The 23,201-nt window shown below is 53.2% G+C and overlaps 5 protein-coding genes across 9 annotated transcripts; all 5 read right to left on the bottom strand.

Annotated features, from left to right (window-relative positions):
* Positions 1-27: 27 nt before the first annotated feature.
* LOC120671819 (isoflavone reductase homolog IRL-like) lies at positions 28-7,736 on the bottom strand. 2 transcript variants are annotated; one of them, XM_039952060.1, is made up of 3 exons: positions 7,301-7,736; positions 6,747-7,191; positions 28-526 (listed from the first exon to the last, which is right to left on the bottom strand). In XM_039952060.1, exons 1-3 carry the CDS (start codon positions 7,619-7,621, stop codon positions 348-350), a joined length of 945 nt encoding a protein of 314 aa, XP_039807994.1. In that variant the 5' UTR covers positions 7,622-7,736; the 3' UTR covers positions 28-347. The 2 variants fall into 2 exon arrangements, with proteins under 2 accessions (XP_039807994.1, XP_039807996.1); XM_039952062.1 differs by having other exon boundaries at positions 28-514; positions 7,301-7,729.
* Positions 7,737-7,933: 197 nt separating this feature from the next.
* On the bottom strand, positions 7,934-8,843 carry LOC120674561 (isoflavone reductase homolog IRL-like). The gene is made up of 2 exons (XM_039955727.1): positions 8,517-8,843; positions 7,934-8,401 (listed from the first exon to the last, which is right to left on the bottom strand). Exons 1-2 carry the CDS (start codon positions 8,841-8,843, stop codon positions 7,934-7,936), a joined length of 795 nt encoding a protein of 264 aa, XP_039811661.1.
* Positions 8,844-9,993: 1,150 nt separating this feature from the next.
* On the bottom strand, positions 9,994-18,053 carry LOC120671817 (NAC domain-containing protein 79-like). 4 transcript variants are annotated; one of them, XM_039952059.1, is made up of 9 exons: positions 16,346-18,053; positions 15,825-15,958; positions 15,502-15,744; positions 15,194-15,395; positions 11,673-12,237; positions 11,359-11,575; positions 10,945-11,270; positions 10,638-10,852; positions 9,994-10,589 (listed from the first exon to the last, which is right to left on the bottom strand). In XM_039952059.1, the coding sequence occupies exons 6-9, from the start codon at positions 11,561-11,563 to the stop codon at positions 10,277-10,279; spliced, it is 1,059 nt and encodes a 352-aa protein (XP_039807993.1). In that variant the 5' UTR covers positions 11,564-11,575; positions 11,673-12,237; positions 15,194-15,395; positions 15,502-15,744; positions 15,825-15,958; positions 16,346-18,053; the 3' UTR covers positions 9,994-10,276. The 4 variants fall into 4 exon arrangements, with proteins under 4 accessions (XP_039807993.1, XP_039807991.1, XP_039807990.1 ...); XM_039952057.1 differs by having other exon boundaries at positions 9,994-10,852; positions 16,346-16,648; positions 16,733-18,053; XM_039952056.1 differs by having other exon boundaries at positions 9,994-10,852; positions 15,825-15,926.
* On the bottom strand, positions 15,169-16,549 carry LOC120674560 (isoflavone reductase homolog IRL-like). The gene is made up of 4 exons (XM_039955726.1): positions 16,346-16,549; positions 15,653-15,744; positions 15,502-15,593; positions 15,169-15,395 (listed from the first exon to the last, which is right to left on the bottom strand). Exons 1-4 carry the CDS (start codon positions 16,547-16,549, stop codon positions 15,169-15,171), a joined length of 615 nt encoding a protein of 204 aa, XP_039811660.1.
* A 12-nt stretch (positions 18,054-18,065) lies between the features above and the next one.
* On the bottom strand, positions 18,066-22,356 carry LOC120674559 (nucleolar protein dao-5-like). Its single transcript, XM_039955725.1, has 2 exons — positions 20,877-22,356; positions 18,066-18,917 (listed from the first exon to the last, which is right to left on the bottom strand). Exons 1-2 carry the CDS (start codon positions 22,053-22,055, stop codon positions 18,066-18,068), a joined length of 2,031 nt encoding a protein of 676 aa, XP_039811659.1. The 5' UTR covers positions 22,056-22,356.
* Between the last annotated feature and the right edge of the window lie 845 nt (positions 22,357-23,201).

The raw sequence follows: 23,201 nt of genomic DNA, 5'->3' as shown, positions 1-23,201 counted from the left end.
GTACCAGGGATTTTTGCACAAGTCCCATGAACCAAACACCCTCGAAACTTCATTATTTCCTCGCATTGCCATATCAGCAAAGTTAATGGTATTTAATGTTATGAAATCTCCGTTAAAACTCCTCCGTTAAAACTCATCATGGACGATGCCAGCAGGTGCGTCAGCTCCTGCGCGCTTTATTACTGGTAGTGAGTGCAGTCTGGTGAATTGGTGGTGATGATATAATCTGTTACAGCTTTCAGGGTCGCCGGCTGCCCGTGTCGGCGCAACGTCAGGGCGCGCAGCACGGCGCGGTGGTCCGACGCGTCACCGGTGACTACGTGACGACCACCACGGACGCACTAAATTCAGAGCAACCTGTTGAGGTACTCGTCGACGGTGGTGTACTTCACGTCCGGGTACAGCTCGGTGGCGTCCACCCCTGACGACGGGTCGATCTCGAACTCGTGCTCCCCCCTGACGTGCACCGCGTGCCAGATCGACAGTAGGATGCTGTCCAGCGGGGTCCGAGCTTCTGCAGAACTCGCTACTCCATATCAGATATCAGATCGTATTTAACAGCCAGAAGAATGAACTTTATTTTCAAGTTAGAAATTTAATTAGAACACAGGTATAATAGGTGTATGAGTGAAAATATCTTTTTCAAGACAAGAAGAACATGTCTTCTTGTTTCCAAACTAAAGTCAGTCTGAGTGGATATTATATGGGCACATTTATCTAGACTAAGAATTAGGTAATTGTGCCAGATGAGTTTTATGGTGATGAAACTCTCCTCACATTCCATGAAACTCCATCTTTTTTTATCTTCGTCACGTTAACTAAATTGATAATATTTAATGATTTGAAATTCTCTATGAAACTCTCATTGAAATTGGCCTAAATATTTTCAAAAACTGTACAAACGGTCAAATTAAAGTTTCAAAAGTTGAACCAGGTGAGTGGTGATGGAGAGAATAGTGGCTTGTATTCCTCCAACCCTAGATGGGTGGGTATATATATCCTATACATGGGCCTCTAGATGGGCCTCTATACACATGGGCTCAATATACACCAACACCCCCCCCCCCCCCGCAATCTGAACTACCAGCGCAGCGGTGTTCAAGACTGGATAACAAGAAAGCTGACACCCCTCCGCAGTCTGAACTACCGGCGCAGCGGTGTTCAAGACTGGACAAGAAGAGAGTACAAAGGGCAAATACCCCCCGCAGCCACAACTAGCCACCGGCTACGTTGAGGCTGGAGCGAAACTCCGAGAAGGTCGAGGAGGGCAGTCCCTTGGTGAAGATGTCAGCGAACTGGGAGGTAGTCGGGACATGGAGTACCCGAACATCGCCGATGGCAACTCTGTCGCGCACAAAGTGTAGGTCGATCTCCACATGCTTCGTCCGCTGATGCTAGACGGGGTTGGTGGAGAGATACACGGCGCTGATGTTGTCGCAGTAGACGAGCGTGCTCTTGGCGAGCGGGCTGTGGAGCTCCGCCAAGAGCTGTCGTAGCCAGGACGCCTCCGCCACGCCGTTAGCGACAGCCCGGTACTCCGCCTCAGCACTGGAGCGGGAAACAACCGGCTGCCGCTTGAACGACCAGGAGACCAGGTTGTTGCCCAGGAAGACTGCGTAGCCGGAAGTGGAGCGACGAGTGTCCGGGCAGCCAGCCCAGTCAGCGTCGGTGTAGACCACTAGCTCAGCAGAAGACGAGCGGTGAAGCACCAGGCCGAGGTCCACAGTGCCACGGACGTAGCTGAGGAGATGCTTCAGCGCAGCAAGGTGTGACTCCCGGGGATCATGCATATGGAGACAGACCTGCTGAACAGCGTAGGTGAGGTCCGGCCTGGTGAAGGTGAGGTACTGCAACGCGCCAGCCAGACTCCGATAGCCAGTAGGATCAGCCACCGGATCACCCAGATCAGCGGACAGCTTCGCCTGAGTGTCGACTGGAGTGGAGCAGGGCTTGCAATCAGTCATCCCAGCCCGCTCCAGAATATCGAGTGCGTACTGCCGCTGGTGAAGGAGAAGACCAGACGAGCTAGGCTCAACAGTGACGCCCAAGAAGTGGTGGAGCTGACGCAGATCCTTCATAGCAAACTCCTGCTGCAGAGAGGAGATGACACTCTGAAGCAACCGCTGACTGGAAGCTGTGAGCACAATGTCATCGACGTAGAGCAGCAGATATGCAGTCTCATCCCCACGGCAGTAGATGAAGAGAGATGTGTCAGACTTGGCCTCGGTGAACCCCAGCGTCAACAGGAACGTGGCGAACCGAGAGTACCAAGCCCGAGGAGCCTGCTTCAGACCATAGAGAGACTTGTTGAGCCGGCAGACCATATCCGGACGACTCGAATCCACAAATCCGGCTGGCTGAGAGCAGTAGACAGTCTCTGACAGAGTACCGTGAAGAAACGCATTCTTCACGTCCAGCTGGTGCGCAGGCCAAGAGCGCGAGAGCGCAAGTGAGAGGACCGTGCGCACAGTAGCGGGCTTCACCACTGGACTGAAGGTCTCATCATAGTCCACGCCAGGCCGCTGAGTAAACCCCCGGAGAACCCAGCGAGCCTTGTAGCGCTCCAGTGTGCCATCAGCCCGACGCTTATGCGGCCAGATCAACTTGCCAGTCACCACATTGCCACTAGACGGACGCGGCACGAGGTCCCACGTCTGGTTGGCAAGAAGAGTCGCGTACTCCTCTTCCATCGCGCGACGCCAGTGAGGATCCGCCAAGGCGTCGCGGACAGAGGAGGGTACTGGAGAGACCCGCGGCTCTCCCTCGGTGGCGGAGAGAGTCGCGGCCTGTGTCGCCATCCGCCGAGTCACCATGGGATGGACATGCCGAGAATCCCGATGGACGACTGGCGGGTGGTACACCTCCGGCTCGGCTCGAGAGGGAGCCGGAGGAGGCGGCAGCGACGGCTCTGGTGTCGGCGTCGCAGGAGCATCCGGAGCCAGAGGCGGCGCCGGTGTCGTCGCCGAACGACGCCGGTGCACCTGCACCGGCTCAGCGTACCGCGCAGGGGTAGTGGACGGCACCGGGGCCGCGCGTGGCACTGCGGGAGACACCGGGGCCGCGCGCGGCACGACCGGAGGTCCGGGGGCCGCGTGTGGCGCGACCGCGGGCACCGGGGCCGCGCTCGGCGTAGCAGAGATCAACGGAAGTGGTGCCGGTGAGCCGGGAAAAACCTGCAGGAAAAGGACAGACAGGTAACGGTGGCTGAACCACCGGATCAGTCGGAAACAGAGACGCCAGCTCGGGATCAGGAGAAGGTGTGGAGGAGGTGGAGTAGGGGAAATCCGACTCATCGAAGACAACGTGTCGGGAGATCAGAACGCGGCGAGAGGTGAGGTCAAAGCATCGGTACCCCTTGTGGTCAGGGGAGTACCCGAGGAACACACAACGAGTCGAGCGGGGCGCCAGCTTGTGAGAAGTGGTGGCGGAGGTGTTAGGGTAACACGCACACCCGAAGACTCGAAGGTGATCGTAGCGAGGAGGGGTACCGAAAAGAGCGTGGTGTGGAGTGGGAGCAGGAGAAGCAGTGGACGGAAGACGGTTGAGTAGGTAGGTGGCGGTGTGGAGGCTCTTAGCCCAGAAGCGCGGGGGGAGAGAAGCCTGGATCAGAAGGGTGCGCACGACGTCGTTCGTCGTACGAATCATCCGCTCAGCCTTGCCATTCTGAGGAGAGGTATACGGACAAGACATACACAGCTGAACACCCCGAGACAGGAAGAAAGACCAGGAGGTGGAGTTATCGAACTCCCGCCCGTTGTCGCACTGGACGGCCTTAACAGTGTGGCCGAACTGAGTGGACACCCAGACAAAGAAGTGGAGGAGGGTGGGGAAGGTCTCAGACTTGGCACGCAAAGGGAAAGTCCAAGAGCAATGAGAAAAATCATCAACAATGACCAGATAATATTTATAGCCAGACATGCTGGGTACAGGAGATGTCCACAGGTCACAGTGAATGAGATCAAAAACATGCGCAGCATGCGAAGAAGAGGAAGAAAACGGAAGTCTAACATGACGACCTAACTGGCACGCATGACAGAGGTGCTCAGCAGGAGCCTTTGTACATGGAACATCGGTACTACGGATGAGCTGAGCCAAAACATTGCGGCCGGGGTGACCAAGCCGGCGGTGCCAGGTGGTGGAAGAAGGCGTCACGGCAAAAGCAGAAGATGAAGAAGCCGAAGGCGAGGCAGCGGAAGTAGGAAGCCGAAGAGTGTAAAGGGGCCCCGGGCTATCACATCAGAGAAGTGGACGCCGGGAAGCCGAATCCTTCACAGTAAGACCAGAGGAGTCAAATTCGATAGAACAGGAGTTGTCAGCAGTAAACTGGCGAATAGAAAGAAGGTTGTGAACCATTTGAGGAGCAACAAGAACATGAGGAAGACGAGGAGCAGAACCCACGGCGGTGACAGGAAAGCAAGACCCATCACCAACCATGACAGAAGAAGGACAAGAGGGGTGTGGGGGTCGGACAGAAGAGAGGATACCAGCATCGGGAGTGGTGTGGAACGAGGCGCCCGAGTCGGCGATCCACTCGGTGCTGGTCGGCGGCGTCAGTCCCATGGTGCTGAAGGACTGCGCCAGAGCGGCCTGGTCCCACCCCCCAGGCCAGGTCGGCTGCTGGCTGGGCTGAGCGGGCGGGGTCCAGGAAGACGCGAAGAGTGGAGCAGCGCCAGTGAACATGGCCGCCGGCTGGAGCTGAGGACGAGGCCCCCCTCCCGGACCCTGGAACGGCCACATCGAGATGCGCCCTGACCATGGGTTGCTAAAGGATGGCCAGGGCGTACCTCCAGCGGCAGGGGCGGGAGCCGGAGCCGGAGCCGGTGTCGGCGCGCTGCCCCGACGGCCCCCACCGGTACCGGTGTTCCCAGAAGCAGGGCCACCAGTGCCACCACCACCACCCCGTCGCCGGCGACGTCCACGGCCCCCTCCTCCTCCGGTCTGCCCGGCGGGAGTAGCACCAAGGAGGGAGGCGGCAGGAGCAGTGGAGGAGGCCGGTGATCTCCTCGAGGGCGAGGTCGTCCCGGACCTGCAGGAAGGTGGGGAAGGGCCTCTGGCGGGCGATCCAGCCCTTCAAGTGGTCATAGGTGCTGCTCAGTCCCCGTAGGACATTGAGAACCAAGACCCGATCGGACACTAGATCCCCGAGGTCGTGAAGAGCATCGGCCATGCTCTTCATCCGCCGGCAGTACTCACCGACGGAGAGGTCCCCCTGCACGAAGGTGCGGAAGGTGGCATCGAGCTGGAGGGCGCGGTACTCGGCGTTGCCGAGGAATTGGCCCTCGAGCGCCAACCAGGCCTGCCGCGCGGTGCCGCCGTGGGTCCTGACGAGGTCCTGAAGATCTAGGAAGATGGCCCCGAAGATCCAGGACAGAGCGACGCTGTCGAGGCGCAGCCACGTCACATCTCGTGTCTCGATCGGTGAGTCGACGAGGACGTGGTCGTCGAGGGTGTAGCGGCGAAGGGTGAGGAGGACCTGGTCCTGCCAGTGGCCATAGGAAGAGGACGTGGGGTCGAGGAGGACGGAGACCAGGGCCCTGATGTTCTGGACGCCGGCGGCCTGGAGGTGGAGCTGGGCGACCATGGGGTCGGTCGGGTCATACCGGGCTCCAGATCCAGCGAGCGGGGCCTGGTGGGAAGACGAGGCACCGTGCTCGGGGTCGACGGGCTAGCCGGAGGAGACGCGGAGGAAGCGCTCCGCCTCGGCGACCCAGAGAGCGAGGGCGTCGGCCGTGGCGCACTCGCGCTCCCAGGCGAGGGCTGCCATGCGGACCCGCTCCTGGACTGCCGAAGCCTCCGACTTGGCGGCGAGAGCGGCGTCGGCCTGCTGCCCTCGGAGAGCGGCGGCGGCGAGGGGCGCATCCGCGGGTGCCATCCCGAGGCCGGACCACGCGGGATCGGCGGCATCGGCGGGCTGCTTACCGGCAGCGACCGCGGCGCGGTAGGCGGCGACGGCGGCAGCAGCAGCGGCTGGATCGGGTGTCGTAGCCTGCAGCAGAGCGTGCTGGGCAGCGGGTTCGGCTCCCGCGCCCGCGGCTGCGCCACCCCCTCCAGCAGCAGGCGCCTGCTGTAGGGCAGCGCTGGCAGCAGCCGGCAGGGGCCCCTGCACTGGCAGCGGGCCCTGTCCGGGCGGCTGCAGTGGCCCCTGCGGTCCGCTTGCAGCATCTCCAGCGGCGCCATCAGCGGCGGCGGCGGCGGCCAGATCGAGCTGCGCCAGCGCCACCAGGGCGGCCGCAGCAGATCCGGGCCCCGCGGCGGCCGGGACGGGAGCTCCCGCGGCGGATCCGCGCCCTGCGGTGGCCGGGACAGGGGATCCCGCGGCGGATCCGGCCCCTGCAGCACCCGCGACGGCGGCGTAGGGCGGCCGAGCGGCCCACGCGCCGGCGGGCTGCGGAGCAGGGGAGGGGGAGGTCCACGCGCCGGCGGGCTGCAGAGCAGGGGAGGAGGAGAGGTAGGGGAAGGAAGAGAGGGGAGGGGAGGGAGGCGACGCCGGCCGCTGGCCAGCCATGGTGGCGGCGGCGGCGGGGCTGTGAGGAGGGAGGAGAGGAGATTAACCTAGGCTAATGATACCATGATGGAGAGAATAGCAGCTTGTATTCCTCCAACCCTAGATGGGTGGGTATATATATATCCTATACATGGGCCTCTAGATGGGCCTATGTACACATGGCCTCAATATACACCAACAAATGGTTTAATTATAAATATCTGTGACCGAACTGGTGGTGTCAGGCAGTAAGGCGGCTGACCTTGGATCTGCTTAAGCACGGCGTCCTCCGGGATGTGCACCCGCTCGAACGCCCTGCCGGTCTTGGTCTCCCACAGCGCCAGGAGCTCGTTGTGCGACAGCGTGTTGGCCGGCGGCTTCACGTACAGCGTCCGGTTCGCCGCGCGCGGGTCGTCGGCGGCCAGCACCGTGTACGTCCCGATGTCGCCCTCGTCCACGAACGACACCCTGGCGTCGCCGCCGCCGAGCACGACGGCCGTGTCGGCGGGGGGCGACTGCGCCAGGACCTGCCCGATGCCGGGCAGCCCGTAGCCGAAGAAGTAGCCCGTCCACACGAGCGTGTAGGGGACGCCGGCGGCCTCGGCGGCGCGGCGGACGGCGGCCTTGGTGGTGATGAACGTGGACCTGGCCGGCTCCACGGCGCCCGAGCGGTCGGCGTCCAGGCCGAACTCCGACGGGATGAACCTCTGCGAGCATGCGTTGCCGTGTATGAAGCATCCGTCGATCAGACGAACAACAAAACTATGATCTTGACCTTGGTTGATTTAATTTCAGCAGAAATTTGTGGAAAGAAACCTTGACGTTGCCGGCCTCCTTGATGGCGTCGATGAGCCTGGTCTGGTCGGCGATCTGCGGCGCCCCGACCGTGGAGATGACCACGTCCGCGAGCTTGACCGCGCTCACCAGGCTGGCCCGGTCGTAGAGGTCACCCTTGACGAGTGTCACGCCGGCGTCCTGGAAGCTCTTGAGCAGCGCCGCCCTGGCCGCGTCGGACGCCGCCGTGTCCCTGACGAGCGCGAAGGTCGGGTGGCCCAGCCGCGCGCTCGCCGCGACGACGTGCCTGCCCAGGTACCCCGTGCCGCCGACCACCAGGATCTTGCTCTTCTCCGACGTCATCCTGGCTCCTCAAATCCTCGGGGAGAAGGTGAGCAGGATTGAGTCTGGTCACTTGTGGCAGTGCTTGCTCTGCGTCACGAGTGATGCCAAATTTACTCGTGCCTGATTTTTTTTCTTTAATTGAAGCCTGAACTTATCTGTATTCTGTACTCGTCGTTTTCCGAGGGCACTCGGATGCCATTGCGTTCCATGAACTACTGAACTTGGCATCTTTCCGGCCAAGTGGAGCATGCCAGCATGTAGTGTGTACTATCTCCAGTCAGCATTAGTTGATGCTTACGACAGAAACACATAACTAAACGCACGTCAACTTCACACACTTTCATTAACGGCCAAGTGGATCTGCTTGAGGACAGCGTCCTCGGGGACGTGCACGCGCTCGAGCGCCCTGCCGGTCTTCCCCTCCAAGAGCGCCAGCAGCTCGTTGTGCGACAGCGTGTTGGCCGGCGGCCTGATGTGCAGCGTCTTGTTCTCGGCGCGAGGGTCGCCGGCGGCGAGCACGGTGTAGGCCGCGATGTTCGCCTCGTCCACGAACACCACCCTGGCGACGCCGTCGCCGAGGATGACGGCCGTGTCGACGGGGGGCGCCTGGGCGAGCACCTGCCCGACGCCGGGCAGCCCGTAGCAGAAGAAGTAGCCCGCCAGCACGTGAGTGTAGGGGACGCCCGCGGCCTCGACGGCGCGGCGGATGGCCGCCTTGGTCACCGTGATCATGGACCTGGTCGGCTCCACGGCCTCCGAGCGGTCGGCGTCCAGGCCGAACTCCGACGGCAAGAACCTCTGCGCGTGTACGTACACGGCAAACAAATGATCCGATCGACCAGACGAACAGGAAAGACGACGATGCATCTACCGAATTTTCTGACGCGACGGAGCGGCAGGCCGGTCGTCGTACCTTGACGTTTCCGGCCTCCTTGATGGCGGCGACGAGCTTGGTCTGGTAGGGGATCTGCCGCACCCCGACGGTGGAGAAGACCACGTCGGCAAGCCTGATGGCGCTCACCACGCTGCCGTTGTCATCCAGGTTGCCCTTGAGGAGCGTGACGCCGCCGGTGTCCTGGAAGCTCTTGAGCAGATGGGCCTTGGCCGGGTCGGACGGAGCCGTGTCCCGGACGAGCGCGAGGGTGGGGTGACCCAGCCGTGCACTCTCCGCGACGACGTGCCGGCCCAGGCACCCCGTGCCGCCGACCACCAAGATCCTGCTCTTTTCCTCAGCGGCCATGTCGGTCGATGCTTTGGACTGATCGCCGGCCCGCGCTGCGAGGTAGTGTAACGGCCTTTGCGTTATATATAAACAGCTGGCGGCGGTCGTCTTCGCGGCCACTCGTGAGATCAAATGGCAACGGAGCAAGTCATTGCATCGCGCGCCTTCAATATATTTTTATTTCCTCGTGAAATTTTTTTGTTATAGTCATCCCGATCACAAATATAAACAGCATTTTTTAAAAAAAAATTTGTTGGTGTAAATAGAAAATTTTGTGTAATGCAAAATTACTTTTTTTAAGGATGAATCTAGTAGTCCTCCCTCCATTCTAAATTGTATGCTGTTTTGACAAATTTAGATACATAGTTTTTATTATGCACCTAGATATACGCTATGTCTAGACATATAAAAAAACTATGTATGTCAAAATGACATACAATTGAAACGGATGGAGGGAGTACTTAACCTAGGATGATCCTAGGTTTAAGTGTGGTACAAGCTTGTGAATTCTAGAGCTAGATGGCTCATAAAGTGCTAAGGACTAAGAATCAAAGTCAAAACTCAAATCGACCAATTTGGAGTATTTTTTGGAATAGCATTTCCGCTTGACGATGAGCACTGGATCGGACTGCAGAGTATTAGTGCTATGCACAAGGATTTCAGTTGGTCCTGGTTGTGCAGTGCACAGGATGCTCTCCTGTGCGATCGGACACTAGCGCTAGAGCTAGAAACTATCGAGATGTTTGATTTCAAGTTGTTTCTAGTGGGCACCAAATGCTTCCACTGGGGTTATGAACTTAGTGTATATGGTTAAGTTCAGAGTTTAACAATATTTAGTCCAGAGGATGGACTTAGGAACTTAGTCTATGGGTTTTTTTTTCAGAGTTCAGAGTTGAGCTATTTATCTGGGAGATCCGGAATGAAAGGAACATGAGAATTTTCCAACATAAGGAGTCAAGCGCACTCTCCCTCGCAAAAATTAAAAACGAGGCTGCAGCTTGGGCCCAAGCTGGGGCAACTCACCTAGCGTCCTTAATAGCGTACCAGTAAATTCAAGTGTATAAACTTCTTTTGTAACTCCCTGGTTAGCCGGTTCTGTAACTCCTCTTCTTTATCAATGAAATAAGCACAATCTCATGCTTATTCGTTCAAAAAAAAAGTTGAGCTATTTAGTCCAGAGGAAACTCCGGTCTGTGCACTGCAATACTATCACTGAACAAAATTCATACAGCTAGTTAAAAGTTTCAGTTACTACACTGATACGGAGCTTCGATGGTGCAAATTTCAGGGCACCAAAGCACCCAGGCATGTAAAATTTGTCGGACCTTTTTCAATGACTAGTTTTGAGAGCTGAGGCTATAAATATCCTTCCACTCATTCATTTAAGCTCTCTTGCCACCTGGTTACATTCATATATGTGACATGTTCTCTTTGCATCTCAGCTCACCTCTTTAGTACCTCCATAAGAAATCCATATCCATGGTGGTCGTTGATTCTGGGACTATAGATACCATGGATGATATCTCAACGGCATTGGTTTGATCAAGACTCATCCCCGTGTCCTGTGACACCATCAACGATGGCATGCCCTGCGGTGCAGCCATGAAGCCGCTGGCATCTACTGTTCCTATGTTAGTCTGGTGGTGGAAGGGCATCTGTGGCGCAATGACCATTGAGTTCCCAAGCAAGGCACCGTTCATCTGAGGTGTGTCGATGCCCATGCCTGCAATACTAGGAGGAATCACATCCGCCACCGACAAAGAGCTTAGGTCGGTGGTGGAGTTGTAAATCCCCGCTGGGTCCATGGTGAAGTTTGGTAGCATGGGAAATTCTGGTGACAGGGGCATGTGGGTGCTACTCTGATCCATGGTGAACTCTGGTAGCATGGGAAATTCCAGTGGCAGGGGCATGTGGATGCTACTCTCATCAATCCCAATATTGTCCATGGTATTGTTGTAGGGTGGCGAGGTAGGTGCCTTCTTTATCCCTGCGATCTTGTGGAACACACGACAGACCACCCACTCTTCCTACACGAATTCCATATGTAAACCAACAATGAAATGAGGTTAGGGTAAGCAAATAAGTAGTATTGATGCATGTATGCTAGTGCTACTACCACCTTAGAAGCAGAAGAAGATTTCATGGTGGCGGTGGAGATTGAGTTGGCTGCAGGGTAGGGGAGCCTATCATCGCCTTCGAGCCTATACTCGTTCATGATCCAGCTTGTCTTTTTGCCCCTAGGAGCCCTTCCTGTGTAGAAGACGAGCGTCTTCTTCATACCAATGAGCTCTGGCAATACTACTCCTGTTGTGGCCCTGTAGATCTCCTTATCCTTGCCTGTAGCCTTCCAGTAGCCGTCCTTTGTTGCCCGATTCATCCTCAACCCCTTTTGGTACTTATGGTCCCTCTGGCAGAAGTACCACTCCTCTCCTATATTCGCCTTGCCTGCACCATGTGATTCAAGGACTCAATATGCAACTCACAACCTTGCATTCATGGGCTAAATAAGAAGTACACATGTGGGTATACGTACCAGGCAGTTCCCATGGCTCTGTCCTATTAAGGTCAACCTCCCCCATGGCAGCGCAGGTGAAGCTCCTTTGCTGCACTTTGGGTGTGAGGTAGAAGGTGATGATCTCCTCATCACTAGGGTTGAAGCGGAACCCTGGAGGCATCTCAAGGCCGCCGCCGCCGACATGCATCACCTGTGGCTCTTGTTGCTGGTGCTGATCTCCCATGGCTCCTTGTTTCTTAAATGACCACAATCACCAATAAGCTAAGCAAACAACTATACTAAGCCAAAACAAATCTCTAGAGTACTGGAAAAAAAAGAGTAGTGAGCCATACATGTGCAGATACTTCTTGATCCGCCAATCTCAAATCGGAGTGAGCACCAAGATGGATGCAAGCCGAGTTATTACGGTGCAATTAGTCGGATACTGCAACGGCTTAAATAGGCAGGAGACGTGTGTAACGAAGCCACATCTAGGAGAAGCCTCTCGCCGCTCCCTGCTTTTCTGGTGATGTCCGTTTCCACTAGCCATTGGAGTTTCATTCTTTCCATCTGTGCATGGCTTGTCCTCGCGTACCACAGCCACTTTTGCACCGCGCTGTGGCTGCTGATGACAGGTAACCTGGCATCTCGAAGCTCTCTGGCAGCGTGCCTATTGTGATCCTCCTCCGGTTTTTCTGCCTCGGTTTGCAATTCCAGGGGGATATGTGTTGCCCATGCATAGTGCCTCCAACCATAGGTTTGCATGGATGTAGAGCTGTAGCGCATGACCAGCGGTCGTCCACTTATCAATATGCGCGTGCTTCAACATGTGTTCTGGGGCTGAAGGCCCTTTTGATGCAAAAGTAGACAGTCTGTCGCAAGTTTCATGTTGACCCTATAGGCGCTGGTGGCATCCATCTGGAATAAGGCCAGTTACGAGTTATAATGATGCAGTAAGCAATCATTCCAGAATGTCGTGTTCATCACTCGATCAACATTACACATAAAGAGAATGTGTGCAGTGCGCTACCCTACAAAGTTTACTCTGTATCTGTTGTTGGTTGTTGTAGATGTAAACAATTTGTGTATCTATCTATTGGATGATTTTTTAAGCTGTGCTGATCATCACATAAAACCGAGCATGTATCACAGTTAAACTAAGTGAACATAAATGTAAACACGCTGAAAGTTTATCCATGCATCAGTAATGGAAACCGTGGGCGGTTTGGTTTGCCTATCACTGAGCGAGGCCGCCAGGCAGGCGGCAACCCAACAACAACCCCTTAATTTGTGCATGTGTATATGGGACACTTTCCTTTTTCTACTTTTACTTTTTAAAATTAATTTAATAAAGGTGCATGCCAAAACCATCGATTCACGTTTTGCATGCATACATGGGTGCAGCTAGACATCACCGACCTGGAGATGGCCCACGAACTCCTCTTCCCCTTCCTCGCTCCCACGCCGTCTACCGTTCTCGTCTCCGGTGGCTCCCGCTATCAGATCAGCGGCCAACCTCTGCCCCCATCCTAGCAAGCACTCCACCGTCCCCGCACCCTCCTCCACCCTTGTGTTGCCGCCCTCCTCATCTCCAGCGGCTCCCGCCGCCATATCTGTTGCCACCAACTTCGCTGCCATCTCCGCCACCAGCTCCACCACCGGCGAAGCTTGCCACACTTCCCCGCCGCCTACCCCGCCCACCGGATGTCCTCCGCCACTCGTGACCGACGGCATTGCCACCACCCCGCCCACAACCCATTGCCACCGCCAGCCCGTCACCACCCAAGGGCCCTCCCTCTAAATCCTAAGAACAACACTAGGAACAACCTGACCCCGAAGCCCCCAAAACCTAACCCCGAAGCCTCCAACCCTAACCACGGCGAGGAAGCCGTAGAGCACCGCAGCTTGAGGAAGAAGCTCTGGGCCGTTTGGGCCGAATTCACTACCCTTCAGGTGATGGCTCGCACGTTCGTCGCAGGAGCGATGTATAGCCATGATGTGCATACATATCACTAGATTCCACGTCGATGGGCTTTCTAAGCTGATAGTTTGTATTTTTTTTCTTTTTTGAGAGAGAAAAAGAGAACAGGACTATAGTTTTGTCAGTACATCAAGAACTAGCCCTGGGCACAATTTCCCGAACCCGAACCCGAAATACCCAATCCCTATTTCGGGTACAACTTTGAAAAACCCAAATTTATTTCGGGTAATTCGGGTATACACCTCCGGTACCCGAATTACCTGAAATACTTGAAATTCTATAAGGCCCAAGATGAATAGAAGTGGACAGGCCCATCCTAGCAGCCCACAAATATTCTGACGCTAGCCCAGCATTCATTCATCCTCATCCGCCTGACTCCAGCAGCCCCATCGGCATCTCCCTCCCCGACCCCGAGATCCCAATTCAATTCCCAGCCGCCACCATGCCCGTGACCACCAACAACAGCTGCTGCCCATCACCCGACCGCTTGCCCTTGCAAGCCGCCGCCCCTAAGCCCCTGCCGCCCCTGAGACCCCTGCCGCCCCTGAGCCCCTCGTCGGCCTCCACGCCCGCGTCGCAAGCCCAGACCACCCGCCGCACCTGCACCCCTCGTCGGCCGTCGCGCTCGCGTCGCCATCCCTGGCCGCCTGCGCCGCCCAGCGCCCCTCATCGGCACTCGGCAACCGCGCCCTCGCCGGTCGACATCCATCGCAGTGACTAGGGTAAGACACTGCTGGCAATGTATATCGGGTAATTGGGATTACCTAATACCCAAACCCGAATTTTCGAGTACCCGAATTTTCGGGTATTCATTTTTTCGGGTAAATTTCGGGTAGCAGTTTTCATTACCCGAATTTTGAATTACCCGACCCGGTTCTCCCGAATTACCCGAATGCCCACCCCTATCAAGAACCGTAATAGGCCTCATCGTTCAGCCCAGAAAACATAAGTGGCACCTCAACCCAATTTGATGTAGAAACTGTGGTTTTGTCGTGCCCCTTGCCGAAATTTTTGAACGAAGCAAAGCAAATCCCCGTTCCCCAAATTTGAACCCGTCTCTGGCGAGCCCATTCCTTCGCCGCCGCCACAAACGCGATACGAGGGGGGATGGCGCGGTCCATCTCATCCCTGTGCGCCTCCCTCTTGTCGGTGCTCGACCATGCCGACTCCACCCACGAGCTCGCCGATGCCGTCTCCCGCCACCCCATCCAACTCAGTAACCACCACGCGCACTTCTCCTTCACGTACCCATATCCGGGGATCCAACGCTCCTACTCACAGCATCGGGTTTCGGATGCTTGTCGACCGGTCTTTCCTCTGAAGGTGTACACGGAAACGTTTTGGTTGTCTCAGCTGGCTGATCACATTTTGTTTGTATTTAGTATCTCTTGTCGGCTGCTAATTTTTGGCTGGAACAATGATAACTTGTTGGTATTTTGCATTCACGAATTATGGTGAAAAGCCAGAGGAACTTAACAAGAATCCTGAAGAGTAATTGAAAATTTTGCATTCATATATCTAGTATCTACAGCAATTTGCTTTCAGGTTTCCCTACTGTTCTTTGTTTACTTCTAATGTTTCTTATTTTAATCTTATCTTAAAATGACCTAATTTGTTTACTTAATGATCTACATTGTCCAGTGCTGATGAGGGCAAAATGACCATCAAGGAAGCTGAACCTAATCAGCATGAATGTCTTGGATGTTTTGAAGATAGATCGAATCTTACTCATTCTAATTTTTTGGGTGTTGACTCCATGAAGGTAATTCTTTGAAAGAAACGATAAGGGCATCAAAGGAGGAGTATGAGCAACTTCCTCCTTTACATGAAGAGTCGAGCATCATGGGAGGATTGAATTTCAAACTACTTCAGAATGATATGAGCAGTAAGCACCTTTGATCCACTTCAGAATTTCCTCCTCTGGGAGGTGCACCTCTGCAAGTCCTGCCTGCCTTCTTCTCCCACACCGAAATGAGCTCGTTGTGGGACACCACGTTCATGGGCGGCCTCATGTACAGTATCTTGTTCAGGGTCCTCTCATCATCAACCGCCCTCATTGTATAGGCGGCGATGCCATCTTCCACCACAAACACAGCTGCATCAGGATGTGTGCATCAACAATCCAGTCAGCAATGACATAGCTGATTCATTGTATTGGAAAACAGGATATGTTAATACATGCCTCAGCAGTTCTTAGTTACCTTTGGCATGGCCATCTCCTAGGATGGTGATCTTGCTGGCCGGAGGGCCAGTACCGATGGCCGTGACATCATCGATGCTTGGGACTTGGTCTCTGCGAAGCTGTTGAAGCTGACACTGGTGTGTGGTATCTCCTCCGCCTCAATTAACTACCGGAGGTTGGCTTTCACAGTGTACAGTGACGCCGCTGGATCCACCGTGTGGAGCCAGTCCACATTTGAGCTGAACTCAGATGGCACAAACCTCTGTAAAACAAAGTCAGCGATTTGCAGAGATCCATAAAACACAAATAAGGAACAAACTTCACTAGAAGTTTAAAACTGACCTTGACATTGCCTGCCTCCTTGATTGCAGCAATGATCCTGGTTTGCTAGGCAACCTGACACAGCCCCACTGCCAAGTTGACAAAATCTGCACACTTGATGGCCTTTAACAGGCAGTCGTGTCAAACAGATCTCCCTAGCATAAACATGTGGTATGACTCGCAAAATGAGCATGATGTTGAAACGTCCTAATGATACTAGTGACTTGGGCAACTCATAATGCCCTAATAATGTATAGGATGCATCTGGTTTATTAGAATCCATTGAAGGAGTTCTTCTGCTTACATTTCCATTTCCCAGTTGACAATTAGAAAAGATACTGAAATTGGCATATTGGACAGCACACCACATCAGAGCTTTAGATTATTCAGAGTAGTTAAGATTTTTTTTCTAAAACAAAAAAGTACTTGACAGTTCTGTCCTCTACCAAGAGAAATTGAAATCACTAACGTTCAGCAAATCAGGGCAAATCATATCTAATACTAGCCCACTGGAGATGATGATAATTGATGATTATTGGTACCTTGAGGAGACAAGCACCGGAATTAAGCCAACCGTTGAGGAGCTGCACCTTAACTTGGTTAGATGGTGCAAATTCCTTGAAGAGGATAGCAGTTGGGTGGCCGAGGCAGAGACTTGCAGCAACGATATGCTTGCCAATGTGGCCCGTGCCACCAATGACGAGGACCCTGCTCCTCTCCATGTCCTTATCCTCTGCTGTTACCATATTCGACCTCTGAGTTCTGAGTGCCTGACCACATTATGTATGCTGTAGTGCAGGAGCTCTTTGGCTGTAGTCTCAGGTTAGGAGAGGACAAAAAGTTTGCTGCCACATGATCAAAGTAACCATTTTCATACTCCAAAAGAATCCTTCAGAAAGAAATGATTTATAAGTTTCAACAACCCCCACCCAAAATTTAATTGATCATTAGTATCGCAACAGGTATTCATTGACATGCCAATGATTCTTCTGCACACCTGATTTTCATCTGCAAAAAAACTTAACTATGCTGAATCACAGTGATTATCTCAAAACAGTAGTAACAGTATAGACTATACCCTGTAAAGTAAGAAAAGAAGAAAACTGCACGAACAGAAAACTCCTAACTATCTGCAAAAGAGTCTGTTCAATCAAACTCTGTCCATTGTACATTTCCTGTTAAAACGGTAACAATGAGCACAGATTGCATATGTTAAATAAGGAAAAAAGGCCAGTATCAAAAAAAAAAGAAGGAAGAGAGCTATGACTCAATCTGGATAGTCTTATATATATGGCCGCAGTAGCTTATGCCAATGACACAAATGGAAAAAAGGAGGCTGCACAGACATTCCATTTTGACACAAATAAGATCAAACAAATGCAGAATAGCCAATGCAAAATCCTCAATGTTTAATGAATGCAAGTTTCAGCAATGAGAAGCAAAAAGTAATTTTCAAGTAAACACTAAAATATCCATGATCTATAATCCAATTAAGAACATAAGCAACAATCTTGGTATACACTACTGCAAATAGACCAAGCAAACACCATTACAAAATATGAAAATCTAAAGTTGACAAACATGTGAAACAATCTTTATTTTATAACCTAAACATCTGTTCATCATGGAAAAATAAATCATTTGAGACACAAGAACTGTCAGCATGACATTGTAAGGAAAACACACACACGAAAATTATGTAGCTATGGGAAGAATGGATCAGAGTTTCCCCAAGGCTCCTAATAAAACTCTCAGAAATTATATTCATAACACAAAATGGAGAAGTGAAAGAGAGCCAATTTAATTCAAACAAAGCTACATAATTCTTCCAGCTTCAAAATATGAAATTAGCAGCCAATAAAAACTGTTTCAGTGTGCACATTATCATAAAATGTTAGATTTTATCTAGAATTTTCATATCCTTTTTTCTTTAGATACCATCAACAATTCTCATAACACACTATGACACAAATTGAGAGCATGTCAAGTAACATTAAAAATGTAAATATCATTTCTAGAATTGCATGGCCATGGCATATGAATGGATGTTACATAACAAGAATATCATTTCTAGAATTGCATGGCCATGGCCTATGAATCGGATGTTACATAACAAAACTGTGAAGTCTAGCATAGTTGCCAAAAGAGCCCAGCCTCACTAACCAAATGGAGGCCTAAAATACAACAGCAAGAACAACCTCACCAGGTACAAAATTCCCGCACATCTCCAATCAGTAAGGATTCCCATAGCTAATCTCAGGATTACTTCCGTTGCTTCTTCTTTGTATGCTCTACTTGCTCCTGCATGTTATCATCATTGTCACCTCTCCCCCTCTTCTTTTTCCTCTTCTTCTCGCTGTCCGGATCACCATCACTGACCATTTTCTCCTCCTGCTTCACAACCTTGGAGCTGATTTCCTCTTCATGCTTCTTTTTCTTCCTTTTCTTCTCCCCACCGGCAACATTTTGGTCTAACCAACCGTCGTTGACAATTTTTGTGCCCACTTCATCCACATCTCTCACTTCCTCTTCTAGTTTTACACGACCCTTCTCCTTTTTCTTCTTGTTCTTCTCACTCAACAATTCTTTGTCCACTGGCTCCTGCTTCACATGGGCAGTGATTTCCTTAATTGAATGTTTCTCCTTCCTCTTCTCCTTGCCAATTTCTGGTGAAGAGGGAATGTGCGATTCAACGCCAGCAACAGCTCTGCCCTGCTGGCCATCCTCTTTATTCTTCTTCTTCTTCTTGCTCTTCTTCTCGCCGGCGGCAGCGTCTAGCTCCACCTCCGCAGCGGAATCGCGGTGGGAACCACCAGTTGGAGCAGCCGTGTCCCCTTTCCTCTCCCGGTCCTGGTGCTCTCTTTCGCCATCATAGTCGTAGGCCTCGAGATTGGCCGCACCCTGCTGCTGATTAGCACGGAGCACGCGGCGGAAGAGCATGTGCTCCCTGGTGGCTTCGGCGGCGGTGAGGAGGTAAGTGGCGCAGTCGGCGGAGGGGAGGTTGGAGGCGGCGGATTTGTAGAATTCGTCGAGGACGCTGACTGCCCTGCTGAGGGAGCAGGACTTGGAGGAGACGACGGCGCCTGTGATCGCCCTCATCGCCCCCGCCGCCGGTCAGAGAGCTGAGCTGCGATTTGAGGGTTGAGTAGGGGTTAGGGTTTTAGGAGGGAGAGGAGGAGACGAGACAGAGACTTCTCCTCTTCCAGACTAGCAACTGGGCCAAAAAGCGTGCCAGGCCAGCCCAGTAGATAACCATAGCTGGGGGCCCAAATGTTAACATTTGCATGCGCCTTTTTTATTTTTGCATTTTTCAAAAAAAAAATACAGAAATATATTTTTAGATTTAGGTTTTACAGATCTATACCCCTACCGCCCGGCAGCGGGGCGGCAGGGGGCCTACCGCCCGGCAGGTGGGCGGTAGAGACCTATATGTAAATAAAAATAAATTTTTTTTGCGCAGAGGTCCTTGGAGGGAGCCTGCCGCCCCCCTGCCGGGCGGCAGGCCCCCTGCCGCCAACTGGTGGGGCGGCAGGGGGCCTGCCGCCCGGCAGGGGGGCGGCAGGCTCCCTCCTCAAATATAAAACTCCAACCCTTCCCTCTGCGTCCTCATTTTCTGCCCACGAGATCCAGAGAGGGGAGAGGGGAGAGGGAGAGAGGAGGGGTGAGGGAGGTAAAAAAAACCGGCGAAGCCCTGCAGGATTTTTGATCCGAACCGCAGGTAACCAATATTTCTCAACTTTGTCATTCCAGATTTTTTTATATTTATGATTAGTATTTTTTATTGTTGTAAGCACTTAGGGTTCGGATTAGTGGTTATAATTGAAGGCATAGTATATTTGTAGATATTAGATTAATTAAAATGAAGTCTTTGCACTTCCAAATATGTCGAGCAAAGTGGCATTTCAAGTTCATTACGGTGACTTCTATAGAATTACTCATGATTCCTATGGAGTAAATCTATCAGCATTGGAAAGAAGACAGTGCAGTCTAGACAAACCCCTAGAGAGGAGTTTTGAGTCCATACGGAAATGTCTTCACAAGATGTTCAATGTGAATTCAAAGACTCATTTGCTTACGGTTCATACCTTGACTTCCTGGGAAACTAATGGGGATTTCTGGGAGTTGACGCATATAAATAGTACGGAAGAATGGCAACATTACATGCACGCAGCTCTTGAAAGTGGGTGGCCTCTCGCAATGGTAATTCAGAATCACTAGAAGACCGGTGATTTAGGTGAAGGGTCAACACACACAACATCTGACTGCAATGAAGAGATGGAAGAGGATAAAGAAGAAGAGAACGTGCAAGCTCCAGAACCAGAACCAGAACCACAAGAGGAAAAAAATCTGGAATGACAAAGTTGAGAAATATTGGTTACCTGCGGTTCGGATCAAAAATCCTGCAGGGCTTCGCCGGTTTTTTTACCTCCCTCACCCCTCCTCTCTCCCTCTCCCCTCTCTGGATCTCGTGGGCAGAAAATGAGGGCGCAGAGGGAAGGGTTGGAGTTTTATATTTGAGGAGGGAGCCTGCCGCCCCCCTGCCGGGCGGCAGGCCCCCTTCCCTTCCCACCAGGTGGCGGCAGGGGGCCTGCCGCCCGGCAGGGGGGCGGCAGGCTCCCTCCAAGGACCTCTACGCAAAAAAAATTTATTTTTATTTACATATAGATCCCTACCGCCCACCTGCCGGGCGGTAGGCCCCCTGCCGCCCCCTGCCGGGCGGTAGGGGTATAGATCTGTAAAACCTAAATCCAAAAATATATTTCTGTAAATTTTTTTTTGAAAAATGCAAAAATAAAAAAGGCGCACATTTGCATCGTGCCAAATATCCTCCCGGAAATATGCTGCAAATTAATTTGAACGCTCGTGGGGATTCACATTTGCTTCAAAGTTTACCTTGCGAATCACAGTTTGTAAATAACTTTTTTTCTGCTTGGTTACAACGAATACATAACGATCATCGCTAAGCAGACTTGAATACTCTGTTTGCTTGCACATCGATGGTTGATTTGGCCAGTTGATCCTTGATCGTGATAGCCAGGGGCGGTCGATGGCTAGAGGCCTGGAGCTCGATCATTTCTTTGGCGCAGCAACAGAGCCACTCTTGCCTCCGGCTTCCTCGCCGCCGTCCCCCTTCTTCTTGGACTTGGTGGCCAGCTTGAGGTGCACCCCCGGGTCGCCGCTGTTGCAGGAGCTCTGCAGCAGCAGCGAGTTGTTGATCACCTGCACGTTGCTGTTGACGAACGCCGTCAGCCCCTTGCCCCGGGCCTGCGACTTCCCGCCAGCGACGCTGCCGTCGAGCTTGTGGCCGCGGCGCTCCTTCCCGGCCGCCGAGTCAGCCTTGCCGTCGGCCACCGCGGCGCCGTCTATCTTCATGGACGCGCCCTTGTTCTCGCCGGCCAGCGTGACGACCGTCGTCCCTGCCGCGGCCGAGGCAGGGCGCTCGTGGTCGCCGCCGCCGGATGACGGCGCCGAGGCGCTCAGCTTGTGCACCATGTCCGCGACGCCCGATTTGAGCTCCTTGTGTAGCTTGCTGCCATGGCTGTGCTCGCCGGCTGCCTCTTTGCTTTTGATCTCTTCTTTATCCTTCTCCTTTTTCTCCTTGTGCTCTTTCTCCTTCTTGTCTCGCTCCTTTTCTTTCTCCTTCTCCTTTTCTTTCTCCTTCTCCTTCTCCTTCTTCTCTGTGTCTTCCTCCTTCTTCTTCTGTTTATCTTTTTCCTTCTCCTGCTCCTTCTCTACCGCCTTGCTGGGTGTCTTGGAGTCTGCAGGCGGTTCACGGATGGTTTTCTCCTGCGGGATGGTGATGTCTTTTTGCTTGGGAACTTCATGGGCAGTAGGATGAGGAGTGGCAGCTGGCTTGGGCTCCTTGGCAACAGGTACCGGAACCGGCGCCGGAGATGCACTAGCGTTGGGCTCTCTGATGGGCGAGAGGGGCGGCGCGCGGGCCGGCGACGGGGACGGCCTGCTCGACAGCCGCGTCGGCTGCGGCTGAACCGGCGGAGAAGGGGCACCTCCAGCGCCTCTGGATGCCGGCGCCGTCGCCGTCGCTGATGGGTGAGGCTGCGACTGCCGCCGCGACGGGGATGGCGTTACAGGAGGCGGCGACGCCGGGGGCGCCGGGCGGGTGTCCCGCCTCGACAGCTGCGGGCGGACCGCCGGCCGAGGAGCGGGCGCGGGCGGCGGCGGCGGCTGCGGGGGCGCGGTCCAGTACGGGAACCAGTACCGCTGCGCCGGCGGCTGCTGGTCGTCGGCCATGCCTCCTGAACTCCGGAGATGATCGAGAGAGCTCGGTGATCTTTGGCTGGTATTCCGATGGCTACTAGATTCCTTGCGAATTGCAATGGCTGGCCCGCTCTCTGCGTTTATAACTACTGGAGGGGATTCGCATTCACCCGGGGAGAAAGAACACGATCAGCAGGTGATTGGGAAACTGGTTTCGTGAGGCATTCGGCCGTTCCAGGCATCTGATTCGCCGTGCTCTTTCGGTCTGCGTCGTCTTATCGTGCTGCTGGCGTTCTCTTTTTTTTCTCGGGCGTGGATACTGGATCGCTGGAGGCCGGGTGGGTACGTGTGTGTTCCTTGCTTGAGGTCGTTGACGTGCTCCTCCCTCTGGCCTCTGCGGCTAGCCCTGCTGCCAGCATTTGGAATGTCTGTCAACGTTGGCCAAGAACATTTCCTCCGACCTCCGGACTGAAGATTCCGGCTTTCTTTCACCGGCATTTCGCCTCTTTGGCGGTGAAAAAGCAGAGATCAACGGGGCCTGTTTCAAAAGGGGATGGAACAATTTTACTTTTTGTCGCTTCTGTTCATATATACGGATCGTCCTCCTTTTTTTCAGCAGATGGCGCTGCGTGCTTTCATTTTGCGACCATTATTCAGAAACATTTAGTAATTTGCTTTTAATTCGAACATAGCCACACTTCCAAATTATAATTCGGTTAATCATTTCTCCTGTGCCGTTCTTTGAGGATTTTCAAGTTCAGTTCACAGTAGCAGGCGAGGTGGCAAAGAATCACTACAACTGAAGCTCACGCTCGTATACACGGGCCTAAACAGAACCGAGACCTGCCTTTTTCTTTTTTCTGACAAAAATAGAAGATCGCCCATGCGCTCAACTTTTTAGCTGAACTAATAGCGTTCCGTGAAATCATCATCTCATGATAGCCAATCTAGAAACATGTCACAGAGGTGTCAATTAGCAAGGTCTCTTGTATATGTCTCATTTGAGCGACTCCCACATAGTTCATATGTTATCGCTGAAGAACTCTCGTTTCAAAAAAAAAAAAAATCGCTGAAGAACTCCAAGGCCAACGGATGCCTTTTGTACTGTTCACTGATTGCGTAAAATCATGGATTGTAGCTAATTTACGGCAGGCCGTAATATAGACCTATCTTACGGAT

Source organism: Panicum virgatum, chromosome 5N (assembly GCF_016808335.1).
Source record: "Panicum virgatum strain AP13 chromosome 5N, P.virgatum_v5, whole genome shotgun sequence".
Classification (NCBI taxonomy): domain Eukaryota; kingdom Viridiplantae; phylum Streptophyta; class Magnoliopsida; order Poales; family Poaceae; genus Panicum; species Panicum virgatum.
Note: the sequence above shows the minus strand (reverse complement) of the source record. Positions and strands in the feature narration are given on the sequence as shown.